The sequence below is a fragment of the Pyrenophora tritici-repentis genome, chromosome 10, assembly GCF_003171515.1.
Source record: "Pyrenophora tritici-repentis strain M4 chromosome 10, whole genome shotgun sequence".
Classification (NCBI taxonomy): domain Eukaryota; kingdom Fungi; phylum Ascomycota; class Dothideomycetes; order Pleosporales; family Pleosporaceae; genus Pyrenophora; species Pyrenophora tritici-repentis.
Genome location: NC_089399.1, coordinates 88,596 through 111,306, shown reverse-complemented (window position 1 = coordinate 111,306; position 22,711 = coordinate 88,596). Strand labels below are relative to the sequence as shown.

Here is a 22,711-nt window from a genome sequence, read left to right as displayed (position 1 = left end):
TTTCCGCGAAGAACTTTTCAGCCTCGAACTTGTAGTCGAGCTCGATGACGTCCTTTTTGTTGGCCTCTTCGTTCGCATGTCCATTCGCGTGGCCGTTGGCGTAGCCATTTCCATTCGCATGGCCGTTGCTCGTCTCTTCAGATTTGACCTCCTTAGGCTCGTCTTTAAAAGGAGCAACTTCCTCGCGGTCCGGTGTTGATTCGCATGCGCCGTCGAGGTTGGAGATGTTTGATTTGCGTACCGACCGCCTGCGACCTGGGGTCTCGACAAATCCTGGACGTTCGGGCTTACTACGTTATGCACGTCAGCGACTGAGTTGCACATCTCTGCACATCCGGTGCCACACCAGCTAAACTTACGATGGCGTCTTGCCCAGCTGCGAGCGCGTAACTCGCTGCGACATGTTGACTGTATGTGCGTGTGTGTGTGTGCGCAATGTAGCTGTACAAACGCGCTATCCAAGGGGGTAGAAGTTAAGAAGGGATACAAAGTTTCCGGTACATCCGTCTAGCAAGCTTCACTTTTAATCTTGTCTGCTGATATCGGAGAAAGAGTCGTCACGAAACGAGGGTGAAATAAATACCGCGGGATAAAAGGACCAATGGCCTTTGAAAACACGGCAATGAAATTCTTCGGCCAGCTGTTTGTTGACGAACCGTGGCACCCGATGGAGTTGCTATGGACTAGTGCATTGCGCGCCAATCGGGAGCCGTGCGCGTGTGCGATGCCCGACATCAAGGTTAGACGAGCGATCCGTGCGGCTATGGCGATACCAATACGCTCAGTACGCGACGGCACAACCGCGGTCGCGATGACGATTTGCGCCGTCCGTCTGACAGTAACACGCTTCGGCTCGAGATTAGCCGCCTGATCCCGAATGATATACCCCAGGTTTCTAGCAGCGCACGGAGATTGGACCTGGAAGGATATTTGAACCATGGAATGCAAGCTCGGAACCAAACTATTACCTATGACACAACACATGGGTCAGCTTGACGACCGGTAAAGGACCAAGAACCATGTAAAGTATCGCAGGGATGGACACAGCGCTGCAATCGATGGGACTGTTCGCCGTCCTGGAAGCCTTGTAGCTACATATGGTACTTGCAACTCGATAGATGTGCGGTATTACCCACTCGCCGCACTTCGTTAAAGTCACAAAGACAAATCCAGCAGAATTCAAATCGGCATTTGGAACCTGAGCAGATTAGCCAAACACCTCTTCCGCCTTTCGGTGAACTTACACGTCATGTGATCGCACCCATGATTCTTCTGGATATTCCACGTACAACCAGGCCCAGGGCACTTCTTCGTCAGCTTTCCAATAGCTTTCAGACTAGCCTCTTCCTGAGCTCGCTGCTCTCGCTCTTTCCGTCCTGAAGTTCGGTATTCATACTCTTCGCACGTCTCGCCTTCATGCCATGTGTTTTCATGGACAGTGCAGGCTTTGTGTCCGCAGTCTACACATCTGAAAATGTTGCCTTCCACACCGCTGATGTGGAACTGACCAGAGTCACAGGCACGACACCATCGAAAGTTTGCTACGAATAATTAGCACAGAATGAAAATCAAAACTAAGTTGCATTACTTACGGTCATCACCGACAGCGGCCCGGGTGATAAAGGTGTCGTATTGCTGAAACGTCTTTGGGCTTGCATAGGCCTGGATCTCCTGGTAGGATAATTGGACCTTACACCCATCACCTGGACATTTGACTTCACGCCATCCACTTTCCTGGAGCTGAGCAGCGATCCACCCGGAGTAGCAACCAGTGCAAGTTTCAGGTTGATGGTCGCAATCGGCAAGCGAGGGTAGGTCGACGATTTGGACGCTGTCACCGCATACAACACAATCACGGCTTCTCTTAGGTGCCTTCTTCTCTGAATCTCTGCTCTTCTTTGAATATGTTCGAATCGCATGTTGTGGCTTGAACGGATCCATGCCATCGATATCCATGGGCTCCCCATACCGCGCAGTATAGTCTTGGACCCGCGCTCGCACTGGTATCCTAGTCCTTGCTTCGTTTTGTTCAGAGTCTATTCTGATAGGATTCGTTTGCGTGCCTCTGTGTGCAATATCACGCTTTCGACTGGTATGAACGCGCTTTCTTTGACCTTTGGCTTTCGAAAATGTCCCTCTGGAAGGTGCATTTCCGACCGCATCCTGTTGCGCTTCATTGGGTCGCTCAAAACCTTGTACATGTAGTCCAAACTCTTCATCTTGAAGACGCTGGGCGAGCAAAAGGTCTTTCTCTTCCTCGACTAACTGCGCAAGTCGCGATGAGAGGTCTTCATGGGAGGTTTCCGAGCTTTCTGGGGTAAGGATAGCATCGGAGCCGCTGTCTGAACTGTATGGACTTCGACTTCTCTCCAAGAGCCTATCTCTCCGATATCGTCGTTGATTCGATGATTGATTGGGCGGTTGGGTTGGCTGAAGGAAGTTTGTGCTACGGCGGTCGGTCCTGGATTGACGTCTATTCGATGATTGATTTGACGGTTCGGCTGCTTGGAAGAAGTTCGTACTACTGAGGTTGGCTTTAGGACGCTTTGGGATTGATCCATCTTCGCTATCGTCGTCGATGACTACCACTCCCGTGCTACGCTGCGTTCGTGAATGAGGGTTAGAATGCAACCGCTCCCCTCTAGCTGGTCTTCTAGACCTGCGTCTAGCCATGTTATTCTCTACTGCCTCGGCTGCATCCGCAGTCCTGTGAGATGCTTGTGGGAGTGAGTGGTCTTTCCGGTGATGAGATGATGATGTAGTAGGCTGCAATCGCAATTTGTCCAATGTCTTAACGAGGGAATCACTCGTCTCAGAAGCGGGGCTCGAGTCTTCCTTCCTTACAGGGCTCGAAGCTTCCTTCCTTAAAGTGCTTGGGTCTTCCTTTTTGACAATGCGTCGCTTGTCCTTTCCCGATTTGTTGTCCGGGCTCGGTTGAGGGCCGCCGGGGCTAGTCTCTTTTACCAACTTCTTAGGTGTGCGCGTAATAAAACTAAACTTATTCCTAGGTGGCAGTGAAATCTGCCGCGATGCTTTATGAGGGCCTTTTGTGAAGAACCCGCGCGGTGACGGTGCCTGACGCGTGGGCACGTGTGAAACACCGCGCAAATCGTCTGTAGGTAATTGGTCGGCCGGAGACCCCATGTCAGGTGAGTGAAAAGGTGAATAGGTGCTGGGTAAGTCTAGAAACGGTGTGACGGGGGGCGAAGGCTTTGATTTGAATATGTGAGGTTTGAACTTTGACAGGCGCTTGGTGAAGGCGAGGCTGCGTGTCTGTCGTGGTCGGTCCGGCGGTAGCTCGGTTGGGAAGTACCTGACCGCCACGTCAGTTCTATCGTCAAAACATCTAATCGTTCTGACCAATGGATTTTTGAATACTGAACAACAATTTCTTACTTGCCTTGTCATTGCCTAGAAACGACAATAATTGCTGCGGGCCTATAAGATGATGAGGCCGTAAATACCGCGATTATGCATTCAACCACACTTTTCAGTCTCAAATATCAAGCGGTCGACTATGGTCGGTGGAACTGTGCGTACAAGTTATATGAAACAAAGTGTGTTATTAAGCAGGACTAAACTAGAGTGGCTCCCTACACACCGATCACAATTCACTCGACTGCGCTTCTGTTACCATAGTGATTTGGCGGACCAATGTGCACAGCCTGGGCAACGAAAGCATGATCGGGAGGCTGAAATACAATGCGACCCCGCGTATTCACACTATACGTGCATACGCCAATCGTATAGAAGTATGCTACAGCTGCGCCACCGACCACCAAAACCGGTGAGTAGACCTCACATATTCCCACAGATATCAGCCTAGGTCTCGACGCACAACATGTGGCTCAGCTCTCATATCTGCCTCGCAGGCATCACAGTGCCAACACATGCTCCAAATCCGACACCACTATCTGCATCGCCGACTACACCAATATACCGGAACTCATCCCCGTCCTCAAGGAACCGTAGTTCAGATCCATCGCCCAACTTGCTAGGCACTTTGCCGTTCTTGGTCAGTTCGAGCAGACATCCATGCTCGTGCTCGTGCTCCCCCGATACAGTCCCGCTTGCAATCAGATCTCCTGTCCGAAGATTACAGCCACCAATGGTATGATGTGCGAGCATGTGTCTGAATGTCCAATACATTGTTTCGAAACCAACTTTGCAAGTTGTAGTCTGTGCGCCGTTGCGGATGATTTGACCTTCAAGGTGGATGCTGTAGTTTGTGCTTTTCGGGTCGTCCATGAAGTCTGCAACGGGTTCCATACGCGCTGGGGCTGAGACCTCGTAAGGCTTCAGTGCTTCCAGTGTAACAATCCAAGGCGTAACCGACGTCATAAAGTTCTTTCCGTTAAATGGTCCCAAAGGATTCATCTCCAAACCCTGGATGTCTCTTGCACTCCAATCATTCAGCAAGATTAGTCCGAAGATGTGCTCATCTGCGTCTTTTGCTTTGACAATCGACCCTTGTTCGACAGGTTTGCCGATGACCGCAGCAATCTCCATCTCATAGTCTAAACCTCTGGATGGGCCGAAAATGATCTTCTTCTCGGGTACAGTGTAGTCTTCGATGAATTGACCCAAAGGTCTTATGACCGGTGCGCCTGAAGTGGTCATGGACGAACAGCGACCTGCGTAACCAACTGGGTATTTCTTAAAAGCAGGCGGGTATGCACGAACTCCCATAACAGCCTCGCCAGCGTTCAAAACATGGTTTGCTGAAGCGCTATAGTCTGTAAAGTCTCCGACATGTACAGGCATATGCATGGTGACATTGCTGACATTCTCGGAGCAAGTACCATGTGATTTCGCCTTGTATGCCTCTTGTATAGCAAAGCGAACTTTACTGTGTATGCTTTTGTCGAGAGCGGCAAAGGTGTTTAGGGTGGATTGGCGGAAGATGGATGAGAGAGGGGCTGAGATGCTTTTGAAAGAGTCGTGTTCCGCGAGCTCCGCAAGGAATATTACTTCATCGCCGATACGTGTTGCGCATTGCGGTGTTGAGCACTTTGAAGAGCTCGCAATCCCATATGGGATGTTGTTGATGCCGAAATGCGATGCGTAGTTGTCAGCCATTGTTGGGGATGATGAGACTTGTTGTTGATGGAGTCGTCACTTGAATCAGATACGACTGACGATGTGCAGAATCCGGATTTGAAGAGTTTCACCAATCTATCTTGAACAGTCTACCTATACCTTGACTCACGAGTGCGAGTGAACGAGCTGTAAGCTTGTGGGGTACTTGGTCTCGGACGCTGTCCCCCCACCTCGGAGCTCCACGACAGCTACTAAAGCCGAAGGCCGACATTGTCGAGCGATTGTCATCGGTAGATTCTCCCATAGTTTCCGCGTCATGAACTCGATGTAGTAACGGTTCCTTGTATACATCTTTGGGTCCCTTTGCGGGAAATCCCGAGATGAAGCTGCACCGATTCAGACCATTACAAAAGCAGACAAGCGCCGATCTTATCGATAACTAGACAGCCATGGCAGGCGTCATGCTCTCCATCGAGCCTCCCCTTCTTCATCCATAATCACGTGTATCCAACGATCGAAGAAATTCTATCGTCCCTCCGACATCCATCCCCACCACATTGAATCTGACTAACTTATAACAATCGTGGATGCATCATGCAGGGATTAGTACCCCGCACTGGTGCCGCCGCTCCTGCAGTAACGCGGCAGATAGTGGCGGCTTCGGAGCTGCTGGCGTCTCCTCCACATCGGGAGAATGTAATCCAGTCCTTCAATTTCAAAGTCTCTCAATTGTAAGACCAAACCGTCATTTAAACTCAGAGTTCTCTTGCAGCTGTACCTTCAAGCAAAACACCCGTACAAACCACATCCATCTTTACCTTCATCTTGACAACTATCTACCTCATCGCACCCTCAAACTACCCCTGACATCATGGCAACAAAAACCGAGGTTGCGAACGACCTTCCCAAAGTCAACCGCTTCATTACGACCCATGACCCATCAACAAAGAAAGCCATCTTCTCCAACGCTGTCCCAGAAGAAACCAAAGTCGATCCCATTCCCAACGCTGAGTTCAGACTTGGATATGTCACAAAAGGATTCCCCGTCGACCTAAACAAGGACGCTGATATTGCTGTTTACAAGCCCTACCTCGAGAGCCCTCCTGGTCTTGTCGCCTCAGGAGGAACTGTTCTCCGCTATGTGGACGTGGCACCAGGCCAATTATCACCAATGCATCGCACAGTCTCACTAGACTACGGTGTTGTTCTAGAGGGTGAGATGGAATTGGTGCTAGACTCTGGAGAGACACGAACGATGAAGAGGGGAGATGTTGCGATACAAAGGGGTACAATGCACGCTTGGAGGAACAAGAGCAGCACACAATGGGGACGTATGCTTTACGTTCTCCAGGAGTGCAAGCCAGTCGAGGTTGGCGGGGAAGTACTTGGGGAGGACTATGGAAACATGGAGGGTGTTCCAAAATCTTCGTAGTTGTATAATTGCTTTGTTATCTGAACCATTGCGCTTGACCATCTTGGTGCGTTGAAGTAGCGTGATGTTTGATAGTAGCAGTAATCTAGAACATCGATCTGGTACTTTGAGCTTTTCAGAAGTCCACTGAAACGTGTATGTAACGTTGAGTCTCATGTAGTCACCCTGAGGATGTTGCAGTACAATGCAGTCAATTAAAGTGTAACCGCGCGAGGCAGTCATCAGAGTATCTTGTGTTCTGTTGTTGTTGTGATGTCATGGCCACCTTATATGTAGCCATAATCAGGGTCTATTTACATGACGTATCTCTGATGCTGGTGAGAGGAGAAGGTGCTCATGGAGGGGAGGGAGGAGCGCCAGGACAACGCACGTGACATGCGCAATACCCTTGCCTCACAAACCGCAACAGAGGAACTTCGGCGATTGGCAATAGATCTCTCAAATGACGTAATGTTGGTGCATGCTAATGTTGAATCAACAAACTACGAGGGAATAAAGAAAACAGCACAAAAGCTCCATCGATACTTGCGAATATCGACAGACTGTTTCTCAGTACCTGTGTTCCATTAGACCTCCCTCGTATCTGAATGATGATCGTTTCAATCAACCTCCATTAATTCGATGCACTATCAGAAACGATCTCGGGGTTATCTAGATGCAAAAGGGCCGCGACCTACAGGTTTCTAGGTTCTTTGCTCGTGTAATGTCAAAGTCAGACAGACAGGTGGCCGTGGCAGTTGGTACGCTACAGCCTCCACATCCCGAATCTGCCCCGCGAACCGCCGCACCTCGACGACGGCGCGCTGTCGGCACCGACGCCCACTACGCGTCGCAATGGACATATTATGTCCAAAATAACCTGAAAAGTACATTCTCTCATACACCACCATTACTTACACCATGTCTGAACAATTAGAAGTCAAAGACGCGTACACCATTGACGAATCGTCATTCCCGTACATTTACGAGGAGAATATCGCTGTACCGCTAAAGACATCGTCAAAAGGCATCATTCGATGCAACGTTTACCGCCCGAAGGCGACCAAGGAGGGAACGAAACTTCCCGTCTTGGTCACATACGGACCATATGGTAAAGACATCCATTACAAGGAGTAAGTCAAGTTATCCAGGACACAAGAATGCAGCAACTGATTTTGTACAAGCTTCCACGGGAAGTCTTTCGGAGAAGTCAACCCCGAGCACCACTCTGATCATTCAGCATGGGAAACACCAGACCCGGGTTTCTGGACTAAGCATGACTACGTCATTGTGCGCGCTGATGAACGTGGACTGGGACAATCGCCGGGATTCCTCGACACCATGTCGAGAGGAACAAGCGAGTGCTTTTTCGATGTCGTAGAATGGGCTGCGGAGCAACCTTGGTCATCTGGAAAGGTTGGCCTGCTCGGTATCAGTTACTATGCAGGGTCGCAATGGCGTGTAGCTGCTCGCAAGCCCAAGGGTTTGGCGGCTGTCATTCCGTGGGAGGGAATGAGTGATTACTACCGTGATAGGTGCCGTCACGGTGGTATCTTAAGTAACAAGTTCATTGACTTTTGGTGGTATGTTTGCCCAAAGCACGTGGTATTTTCAGATGCTCATGAACATCTTGTAGGAACCGACAGGTCATCACCAACCAGTATGGTCGCCCGGGTCGCGCAGAGCGAAACTGGGGACCTGACACTGTCGATGGCAACCTTTCAGAAGAAGTACGCGCGAAGAACCGACAAGACCAGACTATCGATACCGCTGCGAACAGGTTCCGCGACGAACAATACTATGCGAGCAAGGAGTACGATATGAGTGACATTGAAGTGCCTCTACTCTCCGTCGGCAACTGGGGTGGCATTCTGCTCCATCTTCGTGGAAACATCGAAGGCTATGCACATGCTGGTTCAGAATTCAAGTACCTACGAATGATCACCGGAAGACATGACCTACCATTCTACTACAAGGAGGAAGTCGAGATACAGCGCAGCTTCTTAGACGCATTCCTCAAGGGCGACGACAGAGTCGGCTGGTCAGTCAAGGGCAAGCTCCCTCCCGTCGACATGGTCGTACGCAAAGGCGACGTCGGCTTCGACGACGCCGAAAAGGAAAAAGTATACAAACGACGAACAGAAAACGAATGGCCCATAGCCCGCACCCGCTACACAAAATTCTACCTCACGCCCACCCAAACCCTCACGCAAATCCAGCCCATCACCCCGCGACCCCAAAAGCTATCCTACGAAGCCCTCGGCACGCTCGACAAACCCAAGCTCCTCCAATTTACCACCGCCCCCCTTTGAACAAGAAACAGAAATAACCGGCCACATCGTCGCACACCTCAACGTCTCCCTCTCCGCCCACCCCACACACCCCACACCCTCCGACATCGACCTCTTCCTCACACTCCGCTACATCTCCCCCCGAGGGAAAAGAAGTCCACTACACCGGTACAGCCGGCGACCCCATCCCCCTCGCCAAAGGCTGGCTGCGCGTCTCCCTGCGTAAAACCAACCCTGATCATCCCAAGCACCGCGAGTACCTCCCCTGGCGCGACTACTTCAGCACCGATGTGCAGCCAGTCATCCCCGGCGACGTGTACGCCGTTGATGTCGAGGTGTGGCCGACCAATGTTGTCGTGGAGAAGGGCGGCAAGATTGTATTCGAGGTTAGCAGTGGGGATACACAAGGGAGTGGCATTTTCCAACATAATCACCCCGAGGATAGGAGTGAGGAGAAGTTTGCGGGGTGGAATCATTTGCATTTTAGTGAGAGGGCGGTTAATTATGTTACTTTGCCTGTTGTGCCACCGAAATAGAGTGGGAGGGGAGGGTTTGAATCGATGCTGTTTCTTGTACATATAGTGTTTGTATTGGAACAAGGTCCCTCTAGTAGTATGACTACTATGGATAACCGAGTGGGAGGAGGGACAAGGCGGGGTGGCTGCAACGTATTGTATTGACTATCGTAGTTCGGTGTCAAGGTCTCACTTTATTGTGGTGGGTGCTATTGCCCACCGGGCAGTGCCTGCCACACCAGCACATCATGTGATCCCCAAGCACCTTCTACCTGGACTGAACCCAGATATTCTCAACAGTTTGTTTATCTGTGGTGGTATTGTGATGTCTTGTTCACTGACTGTGTCTTGCATTTCCCTTTGTGCTCGGGTTGTGTTGTGAATCATGTGTAGCGCATATCACAATATCGTTGAAGTGCATTTCTGGTGGCGCGACGGTGACGTTTTGTTGAGGAAATAAGGACATGGGCATGGTGATAGGGGTTGTTGGCTAAGTATAGAGTGGGAACAGGCTGGCGGAATCCCGAAAAGTCCGATCTTTTCTATCTGCTATTATATTATACCCTGCTTTACCGCATGTGACATTGACGCTGTCCACCCGTCTTGTTCTCTATATAGATGGCCTTACTCAACTAGTTGGAACGGGAACTAGATTAGATGATACGTAAAGGAGCTTCTTCGAGTAGTTTGATAAGATCATGGATCAATTAAACTTATCATGGATCCAATGTCTTGCGCTCAGGGTATAATTTGTAAAAACGCTATCATGGAAAGCTACTTGTGCTGCGACCCCATCAAGTGGTGAGTGAAAGATTAAGACTGTATGCCGCTTCTTTTTAGATAAATCCCGTCCCCTTCCACCGTCAGTAGCACTCAAAGTGCAACAACAGTCGTCAAGATTGAGCGGTCTCCATACCAAGTACACAACTACTCCTCATTCCCACTTGCCAATCGTAAACTGACTATTGCACATGTTCACCAGCTCCCAATCCTCGGCACCAAGCACACACTCGTCACTCTCCTTCTTACTTCCATCAACGACACCAGCGACGAAACAAGCCGCCATATAGTGATCGTCGGTCGCATGCGCATCCCTAAACATGGGGTGCTTCATCAACCTTGTGATTCCGCGAGTCAGGCTACCCTTCTTCGCACCCTTTCTGCTGCAGCGGACAAAGACATCCTCAACGCATTGACGGAACTCAAGCATGGGTGCCTCTGGTGGGTAGGGCATGGCGAAGTTGTCCGAATATCTCAGCATTTGTGACCAGTTATTGCGGTAGAGGTTGTGTACGGCGCCTCCAGTACCGATGATGAGGTAGCCTTCGTCACGGAATTGAGCGAGTATGTTTCCTACGCGCGCATGCAAGTGCGGGTCGAACCGCGAGTTCATGCTGATGATTGTCGTGGGGGGGCATTTTTCCGGAAACATTCGGATGAGGATGAGATATGTGTCGTGGATCCAGTCAAACTCCTCGTTGGGCCGTGCGTCAATGCCCTTTTCCCTGAGTGCTGCAATGCACTTCTTTCCGCTTTCGAGATCTGGTACCAGTTCGTAGCTGGCGTATTTGCTGGGGTGGACATAGGCGACTGGGGACTTTGTGGGTTTGGCCTTCATGGAGACGTCGATGCGGTTTACGCCTCGTGCATCCCAATGGGCGCCCATCATAATGACACCTTTGAAGCCGTGGGAGAGGGCTTCATCACCGCAGGCTTTCCAGTAGTCGGCCGAACGAGACTCCTCACCCAACATCATGGTCGAGCCATGGGAGAAGAAGTGTACTGGTGGGGTAGGCATGGTGATGTGTGGAGTAAGTGTGGGTCACAATCGACGTGTGAATATTTACAGTGTTGAATGTATGAGGATGAGATGTGAGTGAAGATTCCCTTGAAGATTGCAGCCATCTTGAGCGATGTCCAACTGGGAGCCCTGGGTGGCCAAGATCGTAATGTGGAGATGGGTGGTGGCTGACAGGATGTCGGCGGCAAGCCCGGCGACCGAGTGGCCGAGAAACATGCCGGGCCGGTGGTGGCCGCGTACATGGAACGGGACTATGCACCTCCGCAGCCCCCTTCCCCACACGCTGGGCTTATCTCCAGCTTCCCTCCACTTCCCTCCCCGATGCACTTCCTTCTTCCGCAACTTCCAGCATGCAGACCGCCCCGACGCCGTTGAATGAGCCACCAGCACTTGCCGAAGCAGACCAGGCACGCTTGTTCCAGTGTAGCACATGCAAACGATCGTTCACGCGAGCGGACCATCTCACGCGACACGTGAGAGCGCGTAAGTCATTGAGTTTGGGCAGCCGTGTCTAGCCCAGCTGATAGTTAGTTACGACTTGCGTCCGTATAAGCGGGACGAACTCTTCTAGGGTCCACCGACTATTTGCAACTTTGCTGTCACTCTGCTAGCGCTGTGTATTCGTAATAACACCGCTGACTTGGCACCCACAGACACAAAGTCCAAGCCCTACATTTGCCCTGTCTGCTCAAAAGGCTTCGCACGCATGTAAGCACTATGCGCGGCCTCTGCCGCCACCTCAAACTTGCATCATTTGACCGACTACTGCAGAGACTTGCTCAAAAGACATGTAGCGAACCACGCCACTGAGCCTGCCAACAAACGACAGAAACGCGAAATCGCTCGCGACACGAGAGTTGTCCAAGCATGTGAAGCTTGTTCGCAGAGTCATCTTCGGTGCGAAGACGAGAAGCCATGCAGTCGTTGCAAGAAGAAGAAGATCCCTTGTCGCGTGCCAGACGGTGCGGCTGGAGATGAGAATGAGACCCATGAAATAGATGCTGTACATGCGGCGCAGGATCTACTTGACCTGTCAAATGGGTTTGATTACCCCTCATCGCTACCGAGTCGCGCCGGCGGCGCCAACACTGCCTCTGCAACCTCTGAGACTCCAGAACCATTCCACAGCTCAATGGCAGACTCGAAAAGCATGGCCCACCATCCCAGGGCCCTTGGTGGCTCTGGAATGAGTGTGTCAAGCCTGAATGACATGCACCCACCCTCCAGCAACGGTGGGCTTCCGCCAATGGACCAGAACTACGGAGACCCAACCAATTCCATGTCCTTCTTCGATAACCCAATACCGCAATTCGATACCACACCCGGCCAAAACCCCTTTCTTCCCGACTACTTCCGAAATATGCCTCCATTTGATGCGTTTTTCTCCGGCCAGGCTACACCGCGTGGCATCATGGACCTTAGCTTTGATATCGATGTTGGGCTGACTGATTGTGATCTTGGATTGCTTGACCAGTACAACTTCCAGGTTCCCTTTGCCGCTGATACACCGTCTACGGATGCTCACGGGGCCGATCAACACCCATCAGAAACTGACACTGCGCCAGTGAGAGCGGAAGCTTTCAAACAAAGCATATGGCGTTATCTTCCCCAACGCTCAAGGAATCCTAATGCAGAACAAGTAAATTTGGCTTTTACAGATACCGAGAGAGATCGTCGATCTCACTTGACACGTCGCATAGTAACAGAGAAGTAAGTACATGCTCAGAGCACATGTGAAATGCGCTAATTTGACACCGCAGACTCCCACGTGTCAGTCGCGATCGATTAATGGCTCTAGTTCTTGGTACCTGTAGCACGGAAAATATCAAAAAGATTGCATCAGCTTTCCCCAGCATAGAGCTCCTCGACGGTCTCATCCAGTATTTCCTGTCATCGCCAGCGTTGGAGGCCCAATTGTGGTTTCATGTTCCGACCTTTTCCCCTTCAAATCTGAACCCGGAGTTACTTGCTTCCATAGTATCTGCCGGAGCGGCTTCTATCCCTGACATATCCCTGCGTAAGCTTGGGTACGCTTTCCATGAGGCTTCTAGGATCGGCCAATCAAAGACATTTGAAGAAGACAACACGGCCATCAGAGACCTTCAGCATCTCCAAACCTTCCTCCTTCAACTCAAGGTTGGCATGTGGAGTGGTATTAGTCGGAAGATGGAGATTGCGGAAAGCTTTCTCCAGCCATTGATGACGATGCTCCGACGTGGCGGTCGTTTTCGTCGCTTGACCTGGAAGGAGATCTACCCGTTTCCTGATGACCAGGGCATGGCTCTGGAGGAGAAATGGCAGAGCTGGGTGAACCAAGGTAAGATTCCTGCGCGGATTTTGTGACGCATAAACTGACTCGTGCTTTTTAGAATGCTGGCTCCGCCTTGTCCACCGGACGTTCGAATTTGACAGGCAATCTTCCATGGCGTTACTCAAGCCCCCACTGCTTTCATATGCGGAGATGCAACTTCCTCTCCCGAGCTCGAACATTCTATGGCAGGCCAAATCCGCTGCTGCCTGGAAGGCGGCGTACCTAAACATGCCACCGAAGGCGACGAAACAACCCTCTGCGATCGAATGCTTCCTGAATCTAGAACATCTTGCGCAGCATGATTTCGCCAGTCCGACTTACCTATACATGATTTGGGGCACGATATGGGAATACCGTCAAATGTGCACTTTGACGACCAGGTCTCAGGCCTTGTCAAACAACAGCCTCATACTATCTTCTCGCTACCAAGAGCTTACAAAACAGCTTGAGGATTTTAGAGTCAGCAGTCCGCCGATGAACAAGACTGTTGAGATCACGCTGGAGATTATGCTAGTTCACCTCAACGCACCGCTCGATGAGATCCAGCTCTTCGCGGGTCTGGAAGGACAGGAAGAGGCACGAAGCGCATACTTAGGTTTACGAGACTGGACCAAAACTTCTTCAGCACGCCAAGCGCTGTGGCACGCTGGTCAGATTCTACGGGCCGCTGAGGTACTACCAAAATCTTTGCTCAACAACTTCAACGCCATCGCCGTGTACCACGCCGGGCTAATACTATGGGCTTACGGATTTCTGAAACGGTCTGTACCGGAATTGAGTCAAGTAGACTCTCTTGTCGTACTAAACGGAGACGACTCGCTCAGCGCGCGCAAGTTCATCACTTTGGACCGTGGAATCCCCGCAATCAGGATTTCAGGTTCACAAACTCCTACCCAACTCGGCGATGTTTGTGGAGTCATGGACGGGCTAATACGACTCCTGCGAGCGCATCACGAAACATCCGAGCCGTCGCCACCGCTGGTCGGAAACCTGGTTCAACTGCTTGAGGGCCTGCGATCTGCTATCAAATGAGCGACATGCCAAGGGACGATTTTCGGCAGTTGTAGTGACGCGTGCGCCGTCAGACTATGCTCGTATATCGGGCAATTTTCTGTAAATCTCTTGGCTTTGAGACATTTTTACCTCGTCGTACATCTTGTAATACCGTTCATACAGAGTATGTTCATGGCATAGCCACTGTCTCATTACCTACGACTCTACTATGGACTTTGACGAAATACTCCGAGCTGAGCGCCTTATCTTGGGTATACTCCGACACATATAGCATGTTCTCCGACTGCATACGCAGTGCTATCACACTGCAGTAGAGGCTGCGTATGCACGTGCCCCACCATGGTTTCAATCTTGCGGGCCGAGAAAGATCTCACAGCACACGTACCGCGGCATCCCGTCTTCTGGCTAAGATGCTGACTAGCTGGAGGGGCATTTATGGGGTAAACGAGAAGCACGAGTTACAACCCCGCAAAATCGAGGCCACATCAAGGCGGGCGTCGAGGCGGGCGTTCCTACTCCACATTCCGACTACCCCGGACTACTCTGGGGTATAAGCGATGTCGCTGCACCAATAAGCCAGTGCGGAGAAGCAGCACGACATCCGCTATTGGTCCAAAGCCGGAGTTCGGGCGTAAATCACTATCTACATCTGGAGCAGGATTAAAACGCCTCTTAGGACCGTGCGGTGTATTTAGATTGCAAGGAAAACCATTATACCTAACATTCCCATAACAAACATCTGTTCAAACCCTATCCGATTTCCATCGTGGTGTTTGCCTGCTGGTTTCCATTTGATTAACCTAGCATTGGCTGTGATGACTTCGTTGAAGCAGGCGTTCAGCCTGTCCAAGGAGGAGGTCAGGAACGCGAAACCCCCGGGTACTGCAACGCTTGTCGGTAAGGCCGCCATCCCCGTGAACCGACCATGTTTTGTTTAGCTGATGTTTTTGGTTTCCCCCTTTACACAGAACATCTCGAATGGACGGCTTCGCAAACCAGCCACGATGAAATCCGCCTTGTACCGCAGCCTTCTGCCGACCCAGCAGACCCGCTAAATCTGCCCATGTGGCGGAAGATAGCGACGCTGGCGGTTATGTCGGTGCACCCTTTTGTCGTCAACTTCACCAGTGCTTCCATCTCGAGTGCATTACCGATATACGCGTCCACGCCCATTTTTGGGCTGCCACCAAAGTCCTTTTCCACGTTGACATATCTTCCCGCTGTCAATGTTCTAATGCTGGGAGCATCTAATCTGTGGTGGGTGCCGTTGGCGAATACGTTTGGTCGTCGCCCAATCATCTTGATAAGCATGCTGCTTTTGATTTTCTCGAGCATGTGGGCGGGACTCACGACGGAGTTTAATAGTCTAGTCGCTGCGCGTATCTTCATGGGTATAGGGGGTGGTCCGGCAGATGCAGTGAGCCCGGATGTTGTTGGAGAAATCTTCTTTGTGCATCAGCGTGGACGCGCTTTGGTATGTTAATTCCTGATACAGATGGAAATAATTTCAATACTGACGATTCGATACAGGCGATTTACACAGTCTTCCTCTCCTTCGGCTCCACAGTCGGCGCCGTAGCCGGCGGCTACATAGTCGCAGACATGGGTCTAAAATGGCTCCACTGGATGAACGTCCTCCTCTCCGCCATCTCCTTCGTCCTCTGCCTCGTCCTCTTACCAGAAACGCTGTACCACCGGCCCCAAACCACAGTCACCTTCAACGACGACCCGGATAAAGTGTCCGCCGAGACCAAAGAAAGAGTCACCATTACCGACACGGCTGCGTCTTACCCTTCATACTCGTACCTCCAGTCCCTCAAACTCTTCACCTACCAACCTGGTCTAGAAAGGAAATTCCTCGGCCCGTGGAAAGTTATCAGACTACCCGGTGTGTGGCTGGTGTCTGGGTGGTATGCTGGTCTCGTGGGATTGATTGTGACGATGAGTTCAGTGGGTCCGCAACTAGTGGGCGCACCACCGTATCTGTGGGGTAAAAATGTTGGTTTGATAAACGCTGGTGGTATCATCGGTGCTCTTCTTGGCTGTGTAAGTTCCTCCCCCATCCATCCATCAATCCTCCCCACTTTTCCTCACATACACACACTAACACCACCCAGGCATACACCTATGCCATCTCCGACTTCGCCACCAAACGCCTCGCAAAAAAAGACACTCATGGCTTCGCGGAATCCGAATCCCGCCTTGTCACCGCCCTCCCCGCCCTCTTCATCGCCACCACCGGCGCCCTAATCTTCGGCTTCGTCGCGCAGCACCCTTCAGAAACCGGGTGGGTGGGTCTCCAATTCGGCTTCGGCATGGTATCCTTCGGTCTCATGCAAGCCCCCTCTGTTGGCTTCAACTACCTGATTGAATCGTATGGATCGCTGGCTGGCGACTGTTTCGTCACGGTGACTACATCACGCGCGATTGTATCTTTTGCGTGGACGTTTTTCGTCGGCGAGTGGATTACGAAGAAGGGGGGCTGCGGAGCCGTTTGGGATTTTTGGCATGTTGATGGGGGTTTTTGGGTTGTGTACGATTCCGTTTTTGTGGTGGGGGAAGAGGTTAAGGGTGTGGTCGGCCAAGTGGGTCCCGGAGGATTAGTTGGTACTGTACATACGGCAGGAGTTAAGGGAGCCACGAGCTATAACTATGGCGTGGCGGGTTTTGTAGGATTTTCTGGGGTTCGTATTACTCCAAGTCGCTGGTAGCGAGATGGTGGGATCATTAATGATGGAGAGTCGTACGATTGATTGATTTGTGTTGGCTTTTTTATGTGGCGTGGCGTGATTGTGATGTCAGTGGTATAACTCCGATCAAGCTATAGGAGCAGTACTGCTGATGTATGGGAAGAAGTGAAGTCAGGAGCTGTGATATCTCTCAATTGCACACGTGACATTTTTTCAGAAGTACCACAGGCTGGGCGACATGTAAACCTATGTATGATAAGTATACACTACATCAAGACCCACGCTCAAATCTCATCAAACCCCCCATTCAGAAATACAAAAAAATCGAATTCGGTATCAACCCCTACATAACCCCCCCCATCAAACAAAAACCCACCTCCTCAACCCCGCACGCACCCCAAAGAAAATCGTTGCACCGATACACGTAAGAAGCGGGATACCATAAACCCCCAAGCCAATCAAAATCCCCTGTTCGAAATACCCAATCGCAATAGACTCTGCCCGCTTCTTCTCCTTGATCTCCTCAGTCGCCTTATTAAACAACTCCGTCGCCGCCTTCTTAGTCTCCTTGCCGAGCAACACCCTCGACATGGGCGCCTGCGACGCCGGGGGCGAGATATACGCTGGTGAAGTACGCGTAAAGTGCTCGGGTGTATACCTTGTTTCGATGTCGATGGGGTGGGATGATGGGGCCGCGGGACCCAGCAGGATGCGGAAGGGGATGTGGTTTACGATTGAGATATCTGCGGGTATGAATTGCGAGAGGTATTTTCCAGTGGATGGGGTGCCGAAGTGGTAGGCGGCTAGGAGTGAATCCTGGGGGTCTAGTTCTTGCTCTACGATGCTGATGGCGTGTTCGAGCGAGGTGATTGCTGAGACGGCGAAGACGGGTTGGTGGGACTTTGTGGGGAGGGTGGAGAGGTTGGTTAGGTCGACGATGGCGCCGTTGTCGCCTTGGGTGATGACTTGCAGTTTCCACGCTTTGCTGTCTTGTAGCTCGGTTACTCGTGATGTCTTCTTCGGTCCTCGTGCGGTTGTTGAGCCGTTGGAGATGCTGCCGGTGCCGGCGAGGAAGCGGAGGGAGTGCTTGAGCACGTGCTCTATGAAGTCTTTCTTGATGAACTCGTTGACGAGCACAATGTCGGGCGCATATGGCGATGTTCCGCCGAATGCGAAGCGTGCTGTGACGAGCTGCTCAGCGGCAGAGGCGAGGTCGGCTGTGCGGTCTATGACGGCAATAACTCTCGTGTGAGGAGATACATGTTGTGAGTATGTTGGTGCAGCGATTTGCTTCTCTTGGAATACCTGAACACATCCTGCGAGGTGCTCCGGTGCCGGGTCGGACGAGATGATAGTAAACGTGTCGGACTCGAGGGCTTCGGTTAATAATTTCCGGAGTAGAGAGGGAAGTGCTCGGGGTGTGTTTTCGAGCTGAGCAGTGTTAATATTATGAATTCATGTCAAGTTGGACATGTCGTACCTTTAGCGCAACACAGCTACCAGCCGTGAGGGCAGCACTTAGAGGCGCGATGGCGGAAAAGAATGGTGTGTGGTTTCGTTGCGACTCAATGTATGCGACACCATATGGCTCTCTCCTATCACCCGCATCCTTGCCTTTTGTTATTCTGTACTCGGATTCAAGCTCTTTGGTGGTGTCAATTGAGCTGTAGTGCTCCTTGATCGTGTTGAGCGCGAGCGCAACCTCTGTAGTCGCCTCCTCATCTGACACATGGGTATCCTGCTTAATCGCATCTGCAATCTCATTGCTCTTATTGCGCAGCGTGTCATGCAGCGACTTGAGTTGTTTTTGGCGGAAGAAAGCGTTATGGCAGCGAGCCGCAAGAGCAGTCGCCTGGAGGTTTGACAGCGCAACAAAGGGCGAAGTTGGCGACGACATTATCTTGGTTGAGAGAAAAATTGGGTCTGGTTGGGAAACAAAAGCGAAACTGAGAGAGTAGAAGAACCGCAAACTATCACTATGTAAGATTTCCAAGACGTTGGTGGTGGTCGTATACCCGTAACCCACATCCACATCTCCCACAACCCCCATTGGGCCGCCGGATACGCCGGGCGAGCATCTGCCTCCACATTCCGACCGAAGCCGCGAAAGCGTCGCGTCTCGCGCCCCAGTTTCTCCGCGTCTCCAAATTTACCCGCCCACCAGGGCATTGCCGTACAACTATCGCAGACGTCTCGGTACCACCTTGAACAGTCTTACTGCCTGGATTTCTGTCGCCACCCCTTCACATCCCACACCACCGCAAACATCTCATACTGCAAACATCCCATACTGCAACCACCGCAATCATGTCAGTAACCACGACCGCCAACCCCGCCACCTACAACCTGCAAAGCGTACTTGCAGAATACGATTTACATCACACGGAAGAAACCCACGACCCAAGTCTCAACGCGCATCCCAACCCAAACTCATCCGCCCAAAACCCAAGTCACTGGCCCACCGACCATCGTCGCGTTCCGGCATACAGACCCATTAATACTGCGCTGGACCAGGGCCAACGCAGAGTTTACCTCAACACTGGCGAGCAAGTCTTTGTCGGCATCATGTTTACGGGTGTATTTCTCGAATCGGTGAGTAGTGGGGTGTCGCATGGGAAGATGAATGTGCTAATAAACATATAGGCTGTATCGAAGATATGGAGGGCGTCGCTGGGTAGGGTGTGGAATGCTGGGTATAAGATTGGCGGGGAGTGGTGATGTTGGGTTTTGTGGTTTTAGGTGTTTGTGCAGTTGCTTCTTACCGCAACTTTGATAAATCGGATAACTATGGCGTTTTTTCTTCAATCTCCAGCACCAACTTCTTCTCTACAAACACCCCATTTTCGCCATGAACATATCAATGCGATTACCTCTGGACAAATCCACACGGCGTGATGCAAGGCCGATCCCACAATGTAGATCTCCTACCATAACTCGCCTCACAAATCTTAGCATACGTATACCTCCCACTACCATCCATTCTGTCAAGTTTTGCGAGAAAAACCCACCTGCGACGGCGTTACCACGGCCCCAGCACAACAACCCCACATCGTACAAAATAGATTATCTGACTCCAACCCTGCAGCACCCACACTCCCTACTAAAAGACAAACTACCGTTTCAGACTCGCGTATTCTCTAAAAAAACGACCAACCCACCCATCGTGGCCGTGTGCGGCCGAGATGTTGTGTACGTACCGTCCCGCGACGACCGTTAACTACCTATGTTACCCCACCAAAATGTTGCCTACACCCACACTGCGGGAAGTGGAGGGTCGTCCGTCCAGATTAGGTAATCTTGGGGGGGGGGAGTGGGTAGATACAAACTGGTTTACTATCGGGATGTATGGTAGCACAAGATTGATGACATTGCAGCCAGCAGTCAGTATTGTATTCTGCCTTTTTCCCCTCATCTCATCTCATGCTGGTTTGAGTGAGTGAGAGAAAACCGTATCTGTGAATCTTTCTTCTGTCTTTCCATCTCCTGTCTTCATCACCACAACCTCATCATGGCCTCCACCACCACCACCACAAACGGCACTTCTCATGCCGCACCGCCCCCAGAACCGTCTCGACCGCTAAACATCACAATCTGCGGCGCCGGCATCGGCGGCCTCAGCGCCGCAATCTTCCTCCGCAAACAAGGCCATGCCGTAACCCTCCTCGAAGCCTCGCGCTTCGCCAACGAACTCGGCGCAGCCGTGCATCTCGCACCCAACGCAAACGGCCTGCTCCGCCGCATGGGCTACATCCCCGAGCAACACGGCGCGGTAGACTGTCTGCGAATGTCGCAGTTTTTACCAACGGGCAAACAGCTATTTAGCATAGACCTCAAGGCCGATGCGGGCCGCTGGTTGTATCCGTGGCAGCTTGCCCACCGCGTTACGCTGCACAGCGAACTCAAGCGCATGGCGACGTGTGAGGAAGGGCAGGGCCCCCCAGCGGTGCTGAGGTTGCGGTCGAAAGTCGTGGATGTAGATGCGAAAGAAGGTGTTGTTATTTTAGAAGGCGGCGAGCGTGTTCACGGTGATGTGATTGTTGGTGCCGACGGGGTACATTCACGAACACGCCCACGCATTCCGGGGGCTGAAAACGTAAAGACGTTTGGAAGTGGGAAGAGTGCGTTTCGTTTCCTGATTTCTCGCCAAAAAGCCTACGACGACCCTGACACGCGCAAGTTTGCGGATCAAGACGGTCATCTTATTCTGACGTTTGGGAGGGATAGACGGGTTGTTGTGTATCCCACGTCGGATAATACGTTGTTGAATTTCGTCTGTATCCATCCGACGGCTGAGAGCCAGATCCAGAGCGAGGAGCCTGGTAGTGCGGACTGGCAGAATCAAGGTAATCTGAGTAAGATGTTGGAGGTGTACAAGGATTGGGAACCGGCGATGCTCAAGTTGCTATCCATGGCGGATGAGGAGACACTCAAGGTGTGGGAGTTGTTGGATATGGAACAATTGCCTACTTGGACAGAGGAGAAATTGGTGTTGATTGGTGACGCTGCTCATCCTTTTACTCCGCGTAAGTCTCCTTATATCCCCCCAGATTCCCCATTCCTTCACTAACACACCCCCAAAGACCAAGGCCAAGGCGCCGGCCAAGCAATCGAAGACGCCGCCTCCCTCGCCGTCATGCTGCCCCCCTCCACCCCCCTCTCAACCATCCCCGCCCGGCTCAAGTTATACGAAAAATGCCGCTTCAAACGCGCCTCCACCATCCAAGAGTTCTCCCGCCTCTCCGGCCGCGACCTAGGGTCCGGCCCGCCCGTCGACGCAAAAGCAATGACAAACTACAATTTCGGCCACGACGAATGGGACTACTCGACACAGATGCTGCGGGAGTGGGAGTGGGAACAACAACAACAACAACAGCAAAGTAAGAATTTACTCTGGCGTATGCCCACGGCGTTTGGTCCCATGCCAGGACCGCGGCAGGACCACTACGGTCGAAGTCGCGATGGTAGTACCGCGGGTTTCAAAACGGCGAGTATACGGTTTCGAACGTCCAGGACGGTGTTGCAAGGTCTTTTGCCAAGGGGAAGTTCGTTACAGTTTGCAGCGGCGGATACAGCGGCGTATGCAACGTTTGCGGTAACCCAACTGCATGACTTGGAGTGGCTTGGTGGGAGGGGGTATAACCATTTCGGCCTGTACATTCACGGCGTGCAACACACATCCGGTGTCGATGGGTCCACAGTACAAGGCACATACCTCCCCATCCTCTTCGAGAACCTCGCCGACCCCATTCTGAGCGGGAGGGATGAACTCGGTTTCCCCAAAGTATTTGCAGACGTTGATTTCAAGAATGAGGCCGGGGGGTGCGAGATGACGGCTAGTTGGATGGGCTCTGCGTTTTGTAAAATGAGTCTGGGGGATTTACAGGATGCGCCTGCTACTAATGGTACCCATCCTACTCCTGCTGCTCCTGTCAGTGAGCATGCCCCGCCCCCAGCACCGAAAGACACGGGACTTCTCCTACACAAATACATACCAGCCACTGCTCCACGCGGTAGCAAAGACCGCGGTCAGGCAGACGTAGAGTACACGACGTACGTGCCCGACGACGAGGAAGCGAAGACTGTAGAGCGCAAAGTTGAGCGGACGCTCAAGGCGGGGTCGGCGAGTATTAGTTTCGAT

General features: G+C 51.7%; 10 protein-coding genes across 10 annotated transcripts; 6 read left to right on the top strand and 4 right to left on the bottom strand.

Moving 5' to 3' along the window:
* Positions 1 to 1,179: 1,179 nt before the first annotated feature.
* Positions 1,180 to 3,144, bottom strand: PtrM4_038600 (IBR domain containing protein; the record flags this gene model as incomplete). Its single annotated transcript, XM_066104290.1, has 2 exons — positions 1,180 to 1,541; positions 1,593 to 3,144. The coding sequence occupies 2 exons, from the start codon at positions 3,142 to 3,144 to the stop codon at positions 1,180 to 1,182; spliced, it is 1,914 nt and encodes a 637-aa protein (XP_065958854.1).
* A 711-nt stretch (positions 3,145 to 3,855) lies between these two features.
* PtrM4_038590 (fumarylacetoacetate hydrolase FahA) lies at positions 3,856 to 5,079 on the bottom strand (the record flags this gene model as incomplete). The annotated part of the gene is made up of 1 exon (XM_001937788.2): positions 3,856 to 5,079. One exon carries the CDS (start codon positions 5,077 to 5,079, stop codon positions 3,856 to 3,858), a length of 1,224 nt encoding a protein of 407 aa, XP_001937823.2.
* An 832-nt stretch (positions 5,080 to 5,911) lies between these two features.
* Positions 5,912 to 6,472, top strand: PtrM4_038580 (cupin domain containing protein; the record flags this gene model as incomplete). Its single annotated transcript, XM_001937789.2, has 1 exon — positions 5,912 to 6,472. The coding sequence occupies one exon, from the start codon at positions 5,912 to 5,914 to the stop codon at positions 6,470 to 6,472; it is 561 nt and encodes a 186-aa protein (XP_001937824.1).
* Positions 6,473 to 7,372: 900 nt separating this feature from the next.
* Positions 7,373 to 8,275, top strand: PtrM4_038570 (uncharacterized protein; the record flags this gene model as incomplete). The annotated part of the gene is made up of 2 exons (XM_066104289.1): positions 7,373 to 7,584; positions 7,636 to 8,275. 2 exons carry the CDS (start codon positions 7,373 to 7,375, stop codon positions 8,273 to 8,275), a joined length of 852 nt encoding a protein of 283 aa, XP_065958853.1.
* Positions 8,276 to 10,191: 1,916 nt separating this feature from the next.
* PtrM4_038560 (aromatic ring-opening dioxygenase family protein) lies at positions 10,192 to 11,055 on the bottom strand (the record flags this gene model as incomplete). Its single annotated transcript, XM_001937791.1, has 1 exon — positions 10,192 to 11,055. The coding sequence occupies one exon, from the start codon at positions 11,053 to 11,055 to the stop codon at positions 10,192 to 10,194; it is 864 nt and encodes a 287-aa protein (XP_001937826.1).
* Positions 11,056 to 11,408: 353 nt separating this feature from the next.
* Positions 11,409 to 14,401, top strand: PtrM4_038550 (C6 transcription factor RegA; the record flags this gene model as incomplete). The annotated part of the gene is made up of 5 exons (XM_066104288.1): positions 11,409 to 11,541; positions 11,712 to 11,766; positions 11,830 to 12,768; positions 12,819 to 13,375; positions 13,428 to 14,401. The coding sequence occupies 5 exons, from the start codon at positions 11,409 to 11,411 to the stop codon at positions 14,399 to 14,401; spliced, it is 2,658 nt and encodes an 885-aa protein (XP_065958852.1).
* A 797-nt stretch (positions 14,402 to 15,198) lies between these two features.
* PtrM4_038540 (AraJ, Arabinose efflux permease) lies at positions 15,199 to 17,094 on the top strand (the record flags this gene model as incomplete). The annotated part of the gene is made up of 5 exons (XM_066104287.1): positions 15,199 to 15,280; positions 15,352 to 15,857; positions 15,914 to 15,989; positions 16,065 to 16,429; positions 16,501 to 17,094. The coding sequence occupies 5 exons, from the start codon at positions 15,199 to 15,201 to the stop codon at positions 17,092 to 17,094; spliced, it is 1,623 nt and encodes a 540-aa protein (XP_065958851.1).
* A 339-nt stretch (positions 17,095 to 17,433) lies between these two features.
* PtrM4_038530 (PutA, NAD-dependent aldehyde dehydrogenase) lies at positions 17,434 to 18,970 on the bottom strand (the record flags this gene model as incomplete). Its single annotated transcript, XM_001937794.1, has 2 exons — positions 17,434 to 18,504; positions 18,554 to 18,970. The coding sequence occupies 2 exons, from the start codon at positions 18,968 to 18,970 to the stop codon at positions 17,434 to 17,436; spliced, it is 1,488 nt and encodes a 495-aa protein (XP_001937829.1).
* A 410-nt stretch (positions 18,971 to 19,380) lies between these two features.
* PtrM4_038520 (uncharacterized protein) lies at positions 19,381 to 19,791 on the top strand (the record flags this gene model as incomplete). The annotated part of the gene is made up of 2 exons (XM_001937795.1): positions 19,381 to 19,665; positions 19,717 to 19,791. The coding sequence occupies 2 exons, from the start codon at positions 19,381 to 19,383 to the stop codon at positions 19,789 to 19,791; spliced, it is 360 nt and encodes a 119-aa protein (XP_001937830.1).
* A 1,021-nt stretch (positions 19,792 to 20,812) lies between these two features.
* PtrM4_038510 (uncharacterized protein) lies at positions 20,813 to 21,640 on the top strand (the record flags this gene model as incomplete). Its single annotated transcript, XM_001937796.2, has 1 exon — positions 20,813 to 21,640. The coding sequence occupies one exon, from the start codon at positions 20,813 to 20,815 to the stop codon at positions 21,638 to 21,640; it is 828 nt and encodes a 275-aa protein (XP_001937831.2).
* Between the last annotated feature and the right edge of the window lie 1,071 nt (positions 21,641 to 22,711).